This window comes from Emys orbicularis, chromosome 4 (assembly GCF_028017835.1).
Source record: "Emys orbicularis isolate rEmyOrb1 chromosome 4, rEmyOrb1.hap1, whole genome shotgun sequence".
NCBI classification, from domain to species: Eukaryota; Metazoa; Chordata; order Testudines; family Emydidae; genus Emys; species Emys orbicularis.
The window spans coordinates 154,393,544-154,408,057 of record NC_088686.1 but is presented as its reverse complement, the minus strand read 5'-3'; the positions used below and the strand labels follow the sequence as shown (position 1 = coordinate 154,408,057).

The 14,514-nt window shown below is 47.1% G+C and overlaps 1 protein-coding gene across 1 annotated transcript in view; it reads left to right on the top strand.

Moving 5' to 3' along the window:
* The window catches only part of LOC135877954 (zinc finger protein 420-like), a 71,387-nt gene that overhangs the window by 45,974 nt on the left and 10,899 nt on the right, over positions 1-14,514 (top strand). The window contains exons 9-11 of the mRNA XM_065403475.1: positions 10,879-10,970; positions 11,455-11,648; positions 12,377-13,757. Of these exons, the coding sequence (XP_065259547.1) occupies positions 10,879-10,970; positions 11,455-11,648; positions 12,377-13,757 (1,667 nt within the window). The remainder of the gene's footprint in view (positions 1-10,878; positions 10,971-11,454; positions 11,649-12,376; positions 13,758-14,514) is intronic.

Below are 14,514 nucleotides of genomic sequence, written 5' to 3'. Positions count from 1 at the left end.
AAAGGGCCCTTTAAGTCGAAAGAAAGGGCTTCATCGTGTGGACGTGTCCAGGCTTAATTCAATTTAACCCTTCTAAAGTCGACCTAAACTCGTAGTGTAGACCAGGCCGCAATCTCCCTTGTAGATTAAGCCAATTGCTTCTTCTCCTGTTTTCAGTTGACATGGAGAACAATTGATCACCATCCTCTTTTTATAGGAGCCCTTAACATATTTGAAGACTATTATCAAGTCCACCTTCAGTTTCTTTTCTCAAGACTAAACGTTCCAGATTTTTTAACCTTTCCTCATAGGTCAGGTTTTCTGAATCTCTTACTATTTTATTTATTTATTTTGCTGTCTTCTGGCCCCTCTCCAATTTGTCTTAAGTTTGGTACCTAAAACTGGGCACTTTAAGAAAGTGACAGTAAATGAAAAAAATGTAAAATATAACACTGTAGAAATGACAAAGTTACAAAAGAGTAGCTAATAAGGCAAATCTTTAATCCACGTGAACAAAAAAAGGATTGTCTCTCTCTCAATGTCCGTGTATCTCCCTTCCACACTAGCCAGCCGCATGCTTTGAAAAGGAAAAGCTGGAAAGCCGTAGAGGCCCTCCGTATCTCATCATTGATTATTACTGAAAAAGGGTTAGTAACTCAGGGCTCTTCACCCTGGGGGGGGGGGGGGAGGAAGTTCCTTATTCCAGTATGTTCCTGTTGTTACAAGCAGACTCCAAGTGGTAGAGTTTGCTTTAAGCGAAAAGCTTCCTGCTGAGAACTTCTTCAACAGAATAATTTCTTCAGTGTAACTGGTTGAAAATGGAGAAGAGCTATAAAGAACTCTCCTCATTTGATCATTTTTTACTGAAAAAGCGGAAGTAGCTCAGGGCTCTGATGTGAATGAAGTAGGAACTTCACAGACACAGAGCAGTAGAGTTTGCTTTAAGCTCAAAGCTTCCTGTGAAAGCCTCTGAAAAAAATAATTTCTTTGGTGCAATTGGTTGAAAACCAACTATATTTGAAAATCAGTGGGTCCCTTGTAGAAAAGATGTTTCCTGAGTTACGGAAGATTTTTACCCTACTAGAATCTCTCTGTTCCATAGTCTCTAGAAACCACCAAGAAGAAACTCCATCAACTCAGAGACTCAGCAACAGTAAGAGGAACCATCGGAGTTCATAGCCGGAGAAAGAAAACTGTACGTACTAATTTCCTTTTAGTGACGATTCCGCCTAGTGATATTTACATCCAAACTTGCATTTCACACTGCTGTGCCTAGCAGAATGGGACCATGGTCCAGGAGTACGCCTCCGAAGCACTGTGGTAATAAAAACTACATTACATGTACACCTGTTGTAATAACTGGGGCCAGACAGGCCTACACCAACTGTGGGAAAATGGCTAAAATTTTATAAAACGTTCAAGTCACCTATAAAAAATACTAATGGGAAAAGGTACAAAAGGGAAACAGACAGATTGGGTTACTCAAAACAAACAGGCCTGCTGATCTAACTCTAGGATTGTGTTAAAATCATGTCTGGTAAACAAGAGGTGTGTGGGATCAGAAATCAGTGGGGGAAGCTTTTCCACCCAGCCACAGTTTTAAGTTTGTTTTAGCTACAAATGAAGTGAGTTCTTAGCTTTATTAACCTGGGAAGGGTTTAACTGTGATTTTGATAGCATCTAATCAAACGAGATTTGTAAATCCTATAACTCTAGGGGTATGTCTACACTACGAAATTAGGTCGAATTTATAGAAGCCGGTTTTATAGAAATCGGTTGTATGCAGCCGATTGTGTGTGTCCCCACATAAAATGCTCTAAGTGCATGAAGTCGGCGGACCGCGTCCACAGTACCGAGGCTAGCGTCGACTTCCGGCGCATTGCACTATGGGTAGCTATCCCACAGTTCCCGCAGTCTCCGGCGCCCATTGGAATTATGGGTTGAGATCGCAATGCCCGAATGATGCAAAACAGTGCCGCGGGGGGTTCTGGGTACATTGCGTCAGGCCCCTCCCCCTCCGTCACAGCAACGGCAGACAATAGATTCGCGCCTTTTTACCTGGGTTACCTGTGCAGACAACATACCACGGCAAGCATGGAGCCCGCTCAGCTCAGCTCACCGTCACCATATGTCATCCGGGTGCTGGCAGACGTGGGACTGCATTGCTACACAGCAGCAGCAGCTAACTGCCTTTTGGCGGTAGACGGTGCAGCATCACTGGTAGCCTTCATCAGCGATCTGGGTGCTGGTAGCTGTGGGGCTGGCAGCCGTAGGGCTGCATTGCACCAGCCCCTTACCTTTTGCCTTTTGGCAGTAGATGGCTTATTACGACTGGTAACCGTCCTCGTCGGACAGCCGTGGCCATCAATCATTGACACCTATCGAACTGTCTTGACAATGATGGCTATCAGTCGTAGTATACTATTTTCTGCCAAGTATTGTCTGCTAAGCACCCAGAAGAGGCCGAGGGCGATCTGGGTGCTGGCAGACATGTGGCTGGCAGACGTGGGGCTACATTGCTACACAGCAGCAACCCCTTGCCTTTTGGCAGTAAATAGTATATTATGACTGGTATCCGTCATCATCATACTGCCAAGCGCCCAGTATTTGCTGCCAAGCACCCAGAAAATGTCGAGGGCTATCAGTCATGCTGCACCGTCGTATTAAGATGTAAAAAATAGATTTGTTCTGTATTCATTTCCTTCCCCCCTCCCTCCGTCAAATCAATGGCCCGCTAAACCCAGGCTTAGGAGTTCAATCTCGGGGGGGGGGAGGGGCATTCTGTGTGACCGTTGTTTGTATTTCTCCCTGATGCACAGCCACCTTTCTTGATTTTAATTCCCTGTACCTGTACGCCATGTCGTCACTCGCCCCTCCCTCCCTCCCTCCCTCCCTCTCTCCTTCCCCTGGTCCTTCAGATACTAGTTTCGCGCCTTTTTTCAGACCAGACGCCATAGCACTGGGATCATGGAGCCCGCTCAGATCACCGCGGCAATTATGAGCACTATGAACACCACGCGCATTGTCCTGGAGTATATGCAGAGCCAGGACATGCCAAAGCAAAACCAGGACCAGCCGAGGAGGAGGCGATTGCAGCGCGGCGACGAGAGTGATGAGGAAATGGACATGGACCTAGACCTCTAACAAGGCACAGGCCCCAGCAATATGGAAATCATGGTGTTCCTGGGGCAGGTTCATGCCGTGGAACGCCGATTCTGGGCCCGGGAAACAAGCACAGACTGGTGGGACCGCATCGTGCTGCAGGTGTGGGACGATTCCCAGTGGCTGCGAAACTTTCGCATGCGTAAGGGCACTTTCATGGAACTTTGTGACTTGCTTTCCCCTGCCCTGAAGCGCCAGAATACCAGGATGAGAGCAGCCCTCACAGTTGAGAAGCGAGTGGCGATAGCCCTGTGGAAGCTTGCAACGCCAGACAGCTACCGGTCAGTCGGGAATCAATTTGGAGTGGGCAAATCTACTGTGGGGGCTGCTGTGATCCAAGTTGCCAGGGCAATCAAAGACCTGCTGATATCAAGGGTAGTGACTCTGTGAAACGTGCAGGCCATAGTGGATGGCTTTGCTGCAATGGGATTCCCAAACTGTGGTGGGGCGATAGACGGAACCCATATCCCTATCTTGGCACCGGAGCACCAAGCCACCGAGTACATAAACCGCAAGGGGTACTTTTCAATGCTGCTGCAAGCCCTGGTGGATCACAAGGGACGTTTCACCGACATCAACGTGGGCTGGCCGGGAAGGGTACATGATGCTCGCGTCTTCAGGCACTCTGTTCTGTTTCAAAAGCTGGAGGAAGGGACTTTCTTCCCGGACCAGAAAATAACCGTTGGGGATGTTGAAATGCCTATCGTGATCCTTGGGGACCCAGCCTACCCCTTAATGCCATGGCTCATGAAGCCGTACACAGGCAGCCTGGACAGGAGTCAGGACCTGTTCAACTACAGGCTGAGCAAGTGCCGAATGGTGGTGGAATGTGCATTTGGGCGTTTAAAAGCGCGCTGGCGCAGCTTACTGACTCGCTCAGACCTTAGCGAAAAGAATATCCCCATTGTTATTGCTGCTTGCTGTGCGCTCCACAATATCTGTGAGAGTAAGGGGGAGACATTTATGGCGGGGTGGGAGGTTGAGGCAAATCGCCTGGCCGCTGATTACGCGCAGCCAGACACCAGGGCGGTTAGAAGAGTACAGCAGGGCGTGGTGCGCATCAGAGAAGCTTTGAAAACTAGTTTTGTGACTGGCCAGGCTACGGTGTGAAACTTCTGTTTGTTTCTCCTTGATGAACCCTCCACCACCCCCCACCCGGTTCACTCTACTTCCCTGTAAACCAACCACCCCACCCTTCCCTCCCCCCTGCGAGCACCACTTGCAGAGGCAATAAAGTCATTGTTACTTCACATTCATGCATTCTTTATTAATTCATCACACAACTAGGGGGATAATTGCAAAGGTAGCCCGGGATGGGTGGGGGAGGAGGGAAGGAAAAGGACACACTGCAGTTTAAAACTTTAAAACTTTAACACTTATTGCTCGGGAAATCATCTAGGGTGGAGTGACTGGGTGGCCGGAGGCCCCCCCACCGTGTTCTTGGGCGTCTGGGTGAGGAGGCAATGGGACTTGGGGAGGAGGGCTGGTGGTTACACAGGGGCTGTAGCGGCGGTCTCTGCTCCTGCTGCCTTTCCTGCAGCTCAACCATACGCAGGAGCATATCAGTTTGATGCTCCAGCAGCCGGAGCATCGACTCTTGCCTTCTGTGTGCAAGCTGACGCCACCTCTCCTCTTCAGCCCGCGATTCAGCACACCACCTCTCCTCTCGCTCATATTGGGCTTTTCTAAAATCAGTAATTGACTGCCTCCACGCATTCTGCTGTGCTCTGTCAGCGTGGGAGGCAGTCTGTAGTTCAGTAAACATTTCATCACGCGTCCTTCGCTTCCGCTTTCGAATATTCACTAGCCTCTGTGAAGGAGAAACATTTGCAGCTGGTGGAGGAGAAGGGGGAGGTGGTTAAAAAAGATACATTTTAGAGAACAATGGGTACACTCTTTCACGTTACATTTTGCTGTTCACATCACACAGCACATGTGCTTTCATTACAAGGTCGCATTTTTCCTCTTATATTGAGGGCCTGCCGGTTTGGTGTGAGAGATCACTCACGCAGTGCCAGGCCACAGATTTCAGCTTGCAGGCAGCCATGGTAAGACACAGTCTTTTGGCTTTTTTAACCTTGTTAACATGTGGGGATGGTTTAAAACAGTACTGCTCTCATTAATCGTACCAAGCACCCGTTGGGTTGGCCATTTAAAATGGGTTTGCAATGTAAAAGGAGGGGCTGCGGTTTCAGGGTTAACGTGCAGCACAAACCCAACTAATTCCCCTCCCCCACACACCCAATTCTCTGGGACGATCACTTCACCCCTCCCCCCCACCGCGTGGCTAACAGCGGGGAATATTTCTGTTCAGCAGAGCAGGAAGGGGCACCTCTGAATGTCCCCTTAATAAAATTGCCCCATTTCAACCAGGTGACCGTGAATGATATCACTCTCCTGAGGATAACAAAGAGCGATAAGGAATGGATGTTGTCTGCATGCCAGCAAACACCGGGACCATACGCTGCCATGCTTTTGTTATGCAATGATTCCAGACTACGTGCTACTGGCCTGGTGTGGTAAAGTGTCCTACCATGGCGGACGGCATAAGGCAGCCCTCCCCAGAAACCTTTTGCAAAGGCTTTGGGAGTACATGAAGGAGAGCTTTCTGGAGATGTCCCTGGAGGATTTCCGCTCCATCCCCATACACGTTAACAGACTTTTCCAGTAGCTGTACTGGCCGCGATTGCCAGGGCAAATTAATCATTAAACACGCTTGCTTTTAAACCATGTGTAATATTTACAAAGGTACACTCACCAGAGATCCCCTGTGTGCCCACAGGGTCTTGGGTGAGTTCGGGGGTTACTGGTTCCAGGTCCAGGGTGATAAACATATCCTGGCTGTTGGGGAAACCGGTTTCTCCGCTTCCTTGCTGCTGTGAGCTATTTACATTATCTTCATCCTTATCTTCCTCGTACCCCGAACCCGCTTCCCTGTGTGTTTCTCCAGTGAGGGAGTCATAGCACACGGTTGGGGTAGTGGTGGCTGCACCCCCTAGAATGGCATGCAGCTCCGCGTAGAAGCGGCATGTTTGCGGCTCAGCCCCGGACCTTCCGTTTGCTTCTCTGGCTTTGTGGTAGGCTTGCCTTAGCTCCTTAATTTTCACGCGGCACTGCTGTGCGTCCCTGTTATGGCCTCTGTCCTTCATGGCCTTTGAGACCTTTTCTAATATTTTGCCATTTCGTTTACTGCTTCGGAGTTCGGCCAGCACTGATTCATCTCCCCATATGGCGAGCAGATCCCGTACCTCCCGTTCTGTCCATGCTGGAGCTCTTTTGCGATCCTGGGACTCCATCATGGTTACCTGTGCTGATGAGCTGCGTGGTCACCTGTGCTCTCCACGCTGAGCAAAAAGGAAATGAAATTCAAACGTTCGCGGGGCTTTTCCTGTCTACCTGGCCAGTGCATCTGAGTTGAGAGTGCTGTCCAGAGCGGTCACAATGAAGCACTGTGGGATAGCTCCCGGAGGCCAATAACGTCGAATTCCGTCCACACTAACCCAATTCCGACCCCCTAAGGCCGATTTTATCGCTAATCCCCTCGTCGGAGGTGGAGTAAAGAAACCGGTTTAAAGGGCCCTTTAAGTCGAAAGAAAGGGCTTCGTCGTGTGAACGTGTCCAGGCTAAATTCGAATTAATGCGGCTAAAGTCGACCTAAACTCGTAGTGTAGACCAGGCCTAGGATTCTGTTAAGATTGTGTTTGATAAACTGGAAGAGTGTGGGATCAGAAATCAATGGACCCAAATTGGTTAAGATTAATGTACGTACTCCGTAGCTGAAAACTCTGGCAAACTAGCAATTGTTCTCCAAGTGTGTTTGAATTTGTTTGGGTTGGGCATGCAAAGCCATCTGCTAATGGTCTTATTTGAAAAATCTGAGGGTTTTATAATTTTGTTTGATAGTTATTACTGTTTTTGAAATCTTTTTACAAATGCTTTGTTTTGTGTTTCTTAAGGTTTGTAGTTTCTCTAACTGGTAATAACTTTGAACCATCAACATAAAGGCATTTTTAAGCAAAATGCAAAAGTGATAAAATAAAGTGTTTTAAATTGTTAAAGGTTAAGTTGCTAAAGCAAACTTCTGCTCAGACAACATCACGAGTAACTCTTTTTTAACTGAATGCCAACTTAATTCAAGGCTGCTACTGCATTGACTGTAAATTGAGATTCAAACCATTGGAAACGGTTGTTGCAGCCCAAAAGATTTTTGTGATTGGAAAAACAAAACATGGTGGTGGTTGTTTTTGTGTATGTGAATTGGCGCAGTTCTGGTGATTCGGCTTAGATCTCTGGGAGCGGCTACATTGCTTCAGTAGCCGTGAAATGTTGGTGGGCAAGGTCTGCCATAGACTAAAATGCTGGTGGATTTTAACTACCTTTGGGTGTAGCAAATGGCTTATGGATGCACATGTGGCTAAAGAACATTAGCTGGCTGCTTCCTTTTAAAAAGGAGGAAATATATAGGGGTAAAAATGCCACTAGGGCTAAAATTTTTGCAAGTCAGGAAATTTAACCACTTGTGCATGACAGTTTCACGGTTCATGACATGTGCAGCTTTAAATATGGAAAAGGTGGGGGATGGGATTGGGAGATTTTTTCGATCTTTACCCACTCTGGGCATTCAGTCAAAATGTGATAAGAGCTAGTGTGTTTCTAAACTTTTTAAGACAGAGAACAGCAGCACTGTTAAGATTGTTTTAGGTGTAAATAAAGTGAGTTGTAAGTTCTTATCTTTATTAACATTAGAAAAGTTCATATGTCATCTAATCAAATAAGATTTGAAAATCCCAATTTTGGGATGAGGAATTTGTAAACCTTGCAATACAACCAAGTACCTTTTCCATTTTCTGTTTCTCCAAGAGCTGGGTTACAAGTAAGAGTCAGCATGCGAGACAGAACTGCATTTTCTATCTTTGCTGTTCTTTCCTCTTCCCTCTTCTGTGCATTTGTCTTGTTCTGTCTTCAAGGAAACAAGATCAGACTTTAACAATAGAAACAGATCCAGCCCATTTCATCTAACTTCTTCTCCTTTCCCCCTCAAAAAAGAATGTTGTTATCATCCATAACACCATCCAAAGGACTTCTGAACAGTTTCCTCCTCTCCCCCCCCCCCCCGCCCTTTTTCTAAAAACATTCTACAGCTAAAGGAAAATGGAATAAGGGATATAGTTGAAATGAAAGCCTTGCTTAATACTTTATATTTCAAATGGCTTAACTGTTTTTTCTTTTCTTTTTTCTGTTCCTTTCGTAAAAAGTTTTTAATGCTGGCTGTTGCCGTGGCACTTAGCAGGCTGAAGGTCACTGGCCTAGTGGATAAAGGGGAAGCACTAGACATGACATATCTCAATTTTAGTTGGGCTTCTGACACAGTCCCAGATAACATTATCACGAGTAAACCAGGGAAATGTGGTTTGGATGAAATTATGATAAGGTGGTTGAAAAAATTATTCAAAGTGTAAAAATTACTCAGAGTAAATGTCAATGGTTTGCTATCAAACTGGGAGGGTGTATCTAGTGGGGTTCCACAGGGGTCAGTCCTGGGTCCAATACTGTTAAGAAAAGCTTTCTAGCTAGAAGGGGAGTTTAGCTGTGGAATAATCTTCCATGGGAAGTTGTGGAACCCCATCATCGCTGTCTTATAAGAACAGGTTGGACAAACACCTGTCACGGATGTTCTAGGAGGTTTATTTGGTCCTTCCTCAGCGCAGGGGACTGGACTGGATGACCCTTTGAGGCCCCTTCCAGCCCTACATGTCTATGATTCTGTGAAATACAAGTGAGAAATTAAAAGAGCCTATGTTATGCTTAGGTAGTTTTATCTTTGGCATGTATAACCTTGCGATTCCAGCTGTGGATGCAAAGTCAGTCTAACCTCCATACAATTGGAGTATTAATTAGCTTCAACAAGGAATTTGGGGGTTATTTACTGGAACTGTCCCTTTAAGTTATTGCTTCTGTAAAGTTTAGTTTAAGATAAACATCTTCCAGGCAAAAGAAACAGTGAAAAAGCAAGAGCACCAGCTACACTTCTGGGTGTGCAGCCAAAAGTTGGTTGTACTCTAAAAGAGGAACTAAGGCCTGGTCTCCACTTAAAACTTATGCCGGCGTCGGTCTGTCAGTCAGGGCTGAAAAACCACACACCCTCAGTAACATGGCTATGCTGACAAAACCCCCAGTATGAACACAGCTATGCCGAAAGAAAAATGCTGCTAGCAGCATAGCTAATGCTGTTCGGGGAGGTGTTCACTTGCCATCAGAAACACTCCTGTCAGTGTACATTGCGTCTGCACTAGGGGGCTATGCTGGGCTCCACCATAACCTTTCTAGTGTAGACATATTGTAACTTTCCTGACCGTCCCTAGGAGGCTATGGAAGTGAGAGTGACAGACCGCATTGCTTTTAAACTAGTTAGTGTAATCTAAATTTCTCCCTAGCTGAAATGGGAAATTAAAGATTGCTGCCCACTGGCCAATGTCTTTAGACAAAAGCACCAAGGGAATTCGTAAAGATTTACTCCGTACCTTGGTTATACTAGCATGGTTTGGAAATTACTACCCGTTAAGTAAGAGATGGCTTAGCAAACAGGCCCCCTTGTCCAAATGATCAATGTGAAATGTAAAATAAAGTGTGTCCTCAGTTTTGAGGGTCAAAACCTTTTAGATCTGAATGTGACAAATACATCCTGTAAGAGGAACAGCTAAATCTGGATCTGGTCGAGGTTCAAACAAAAAGGTTTCCATTACATAAAATTCTGTTAACTCAGACTCATGAGAAAATTAGATACCCCTTTGAGTGATGCCCCTCAAATGTAGAGGGATTATGTTACAAGGGAAGCTCTTTGGGGAATCGAATATCATTTTTCTCTCTTTGTTCAGCACCCAATACAATGGAATCCTGGCCCATGACTAGGACTCCTGGGCTCTAGGGTAATACCAATAAATAATAATAATGTTCATTTAAAAAGCATAAAAAGAGCCAACTACCTGCAGGAGTGCAATTGTGATCTGATATTCCTAGGTGCCAGGATCAGTCAAATAAAAGGTAGAATTGAGGTAACATCACCTGAGTTCAGAAAGGTTCACTAGGAAGAAAAAATCAGCCCAGGAAGGAAGAAGGTTTGGTCTGGGCAGAAGGCTACAAGGAAGAAATACAAAATTGAGGGATCTCTTCTAGTTATCAATGGGCAGAACCCAACTGATATTGGTGAAAACTGGAAGATGGAAATGTGGGGGGACACAGAGCCCCTTTCATATCTGTGGGAGGCCCATTGGCTTTCAATAACTGTTTAGTAGAGACTCCGAGAGCCATTTGTCACTACCCCTCAGATGCTACCTTTGTCCCTCACACAGAGCTAACAACGTCTATGTTTCCCAGGTCTCAGTTTCTGTGATCGGAAGAGAAGGGATTTCTGAGATGATGGAGCCCCCGTCCAGCTCAAGGTCTCAGAGGTTCCACCGCCCAGGGCCACAACTGAGCTGTGACTTCAGAGAGAAGCTGCAGTATTCACGGCAACTAGGTAATAAGTTGTGTGTGGAAATGCATGTGGTGTTGGGGAGCATGGATAGCACAGCAGGGAGGGGTGTCCCTGAGGCAGCCTGTATGAAATCATCGGAACAGCATTTGGTTGTCTAGTGGCGTGTGAAGGGTGGGTGGTTCCCTGTTCCTAGTAGAGTTGTGAGGTCCAGGAGCATATGTGTCTGTGTGGGTCCCTCCAACGGTATCTTTATCATCCTTTAGACCTACCTGGACCTCATCTTTCTGCTCCTCCTGATAAGGGGAATGAAGGAGACCAAGATATGGTGGCCTCACTCCATAGATTTGGCTTTATGGTGAGTGGTGAAATGGTCTGTACTGTTCTTCCTGCCGGGCCGTGCTACTTCCTTGTCTGTCCTCGCTCATTGCTCCCACCTCCTCCCAGCCTTTCCAACTTTCCTTCTCCACCATCAATAAAATAATCACACCGCTTTTTTGGGAGGTGCCTTGTGCATGTGGAGCTCCTCCCACATCCTGGATAGCTCACTTCATGCCCCTCCAGGTGGCCAGGCTTTGTCCCTGGCTGTTCATCCCGTGACTGAGCGGTGAGGCTATTGCGGGAACAGCATGTGCTGAGTGGGGCTCCCTTGTGGATCCAGGTGCTTGCTTCAGTGGCCTGGGTTGGGGCTAAGAGCCCTGTAGGGATGGGGAGCTTTGAGGGCAAGCTGAGTCTGGCATCTCTTGCTGTGTGGAGGAGGTTGGGAGAGTGGGAAATGGGATACCTCCCCCCCCCCCCATAATGCTGCATTGACAGTGATGGCTTTGCCCTTTGCTGCTCAGCTTGTGTCTGATTGGTGGGATTGTGGCCAGACTAGACGGGCTGAGTGGGGGACCCATGTCCTTTCAGATGCCAGTGACATTTGAGGAGGTGGCCGTGTTCTTCTCTGAAGATGAATGGGCTCTTTTGGATGAAAAGCAGAAGGAACTCTACAGAGACGTCATGCAGGAGAATTACGAGACTCTCATGTCGTTGGGTGAGCAGTTGCTATAGTCCCTGTAGTGTAGACATGGCCTAAATCTCCTGTAAGGAACACAGCCCATTTCCCACCAGATAATCTGCTTGCCAAAATGGGATACTGAATGGGTGACAACCTATATGGATTGTGTCTTTCCCCTTCATTCCAAGATTTTCTTTGCTGTTCTTTGTAGTTAAGTGATCGAGAAATACTTGATATGTTGTGATGCATGTACCTCTTTCCAATGAGCAGGATTTCCGATCACTAAACCAGATGTGCTGTCCCAGATAGAGCGAGGGGAAGAGCCGTGGTTCCCAGATCTCCAGTGCTCTGATGAAAGGGAGAACGCAAGAGGCACTAGCACTGGTGAGGAATGAGTGACACCAATCAGGAAACCATCTGGGGCTGAGGGAAAAGCTGGGATCTCAGCAAACCCACTAAGGACTGCTCCTGTTCTGTCTCATCTCATCTCACTCTCTGTTGTGTCCTGTCCTCAGGGCAGGAGTCACTCCTGGCTCCCACTTGTCCTGCCTGACCCTGAAGCCTTCTCCTCCCCCAGCCTTTTTCTTCAGGTTCAGATGGGACTTTGAGTCAGAACTGGCCCCTCCTCATTCCTCCAGGGAAATATTAGGGAAATTTGCTTCTTGTCCATCAGGTTTTCTGATCAGAGACAAATCCCTTTGCTGCCCCGTCTGCACCCAGCACAGGCAATGAATCGCATCTGGATTCTCTCTTTCTCCCGCCAGGTGCTGGGACGGTGAGCGAGAAGGAGGAAAAAGCCCAGAAAGTTGTATCTACAGGAGCAGAACCACAAAGGATGTTCTCAGGGAGACACTGTTGCCTTGAGTGGAGAGATGCCTGTGAGAGTCAGGGCAGGACAGAGAGGCTCTGGGAAGACCCTCCAGGCAGGAGTAAATCCACTCATAGCAAAAGAAGTTTAGAGAAATCCAAAGACACCAGCACCCACCAGACAGCCTGCACGGGGGAGAGCCCAAACACAGGTACTGAACCTGGGGAAAGTTTCAATAAATGCTCACTCCTCGTTAAGCATTGTCAGCAAACTTGTGCAGAAAAGGGTGCCTACAAGTGTAATGAATGTGGCCAAAGCTTTTCTCAACAACAGTGCCTTCAGATACATCTGAGAATTCACACAGGGGAGAGACTCTCTAAATGTAATGAATGCGGGAAAAGCTTCAGACACAAGACAAGCCTTGTTCTTCATCGTTACACAGTCCACAAGTTGGAGAGACCCCATAAGTGTCCAGTGTGCGGCCAGGTCTTTATCCTGAGAAAGAGACTTATTCAGCATCAGAGAATCCACAATGAAGAGATGCATAGAGGGTTTCACAATGGGATTGTGAGTGAGAACAAGGATGAGCATCCCCAACAGGAAAAGCCAGTGGGAGCGGAGCCTTGTGAGGCATCTCAGAGATGTGAATGGGCAGATGCTGGTAAGAGTCGGGGAAGGAGAGGACAGCAGCGAGTTTACCCGGCAGGGGGGAAAGACTGTGAATCTGCTGTATGTGAAGGAAGTTCTAAGAAATTGAACCGCACCGTCGCCTACCAGGGAACCAAGGTGGGAGCACAACTGAATACACAAAGTAAGAGAAGCTTTAGTAGGAGCTCAGCCGCTGACCTGCATCAGAAAATCCACCCAGATGAGAAACGACACAGCTGTGCTGAGTGTGGGAAAAGCTACCGCCGGAACTCACACCTCCGAAGGCATCAAAAAAGCCACACGGGAGAGAAACCTTATGTATGTGCTGACTGTGGGAAGAGCTTTGGACGGAAGTCGCCACTCAGTAAACACCTACGGACGCACAAAGAGGAGAAACCCTATAGCTGCGCTGACTGTGGGAAAAGCTTCAGAGAGAGCTCATACCTTGTTCTGCATAGGAGAATCCACACAGGAGAGAAACCCTATCAGTGTCCTGACTGTGACAAAAGCTTCAGGCTGAAAGGGGACCTTTCCAGTCACTGTAGAACCCACACGGGGGAAAAACCTTATAAATGCACTGAATGTGGGCAAGGCTTCAGGAAGAAATCAACTCTGACTAAGCACCTGAGGATCCACACTGGGGAGAGGCCCTTTAAATGCCCTCACTGTGAGAGAAGCTTTCGTCAGAAGTTCGCCCTTTCCCAGCATCAGTTAGTGCATCGCAAAGCGAGACCTCACAAATGCACTGAATGTGGGAAAAGCTTTCATCAGACCTTCACCCTTACCCAGCAACCGTCAGCGCACCAGGGAGAGAGACCTCACAAATGTACTGAATGTGGGAAAAGCGTCAATCAAACACAAAAGCTTGTTACACCCTTGGTAAACCTCCATGTGAACAAGAAACCCAATACAGAAAGTGTAACTTCCGATGACATTAGCTCTAGCAGCACAATAGGGATTCCACGTGTAATATAAAACAGTGGTATGGTACTTTCTTTGCTTGGAGAGGGGCACTTAAGTTCAAGGTGTAAGAAGGATGGGCGGGAAGTATTGGCTTATTTATGATGACAGATCCGAGATTCAGGAGGGCAAAGGAGCTGGTGAAGGTAGGAACAGATCCTTTGGCAGGGGTGGGGGGATTAGTGGGAATTGCAAGGTAATGGAGTTGAATTTTGTGGGAACACTGATCGTAAGGGCACAGCGTCAGGAACCAAGACAGAGAGTGCCTGGTAATGGAGATATGGATCATTTGAAAACTGGGATGTTGCAGGAGGAGGAATACTTGTGCGCGTTTGTGTATCTTTTAGGACTTGTCTATATGAGGAGTTCTACCAGTATAGTTATGCCGCTATGGTTATACTGGTACAACTTCCCATGTGGACACTTTTATTCTGGAATAAGTGTGTCCACGTGGGGAGTGAGAGAGATATAATTACAGTTGTGTAT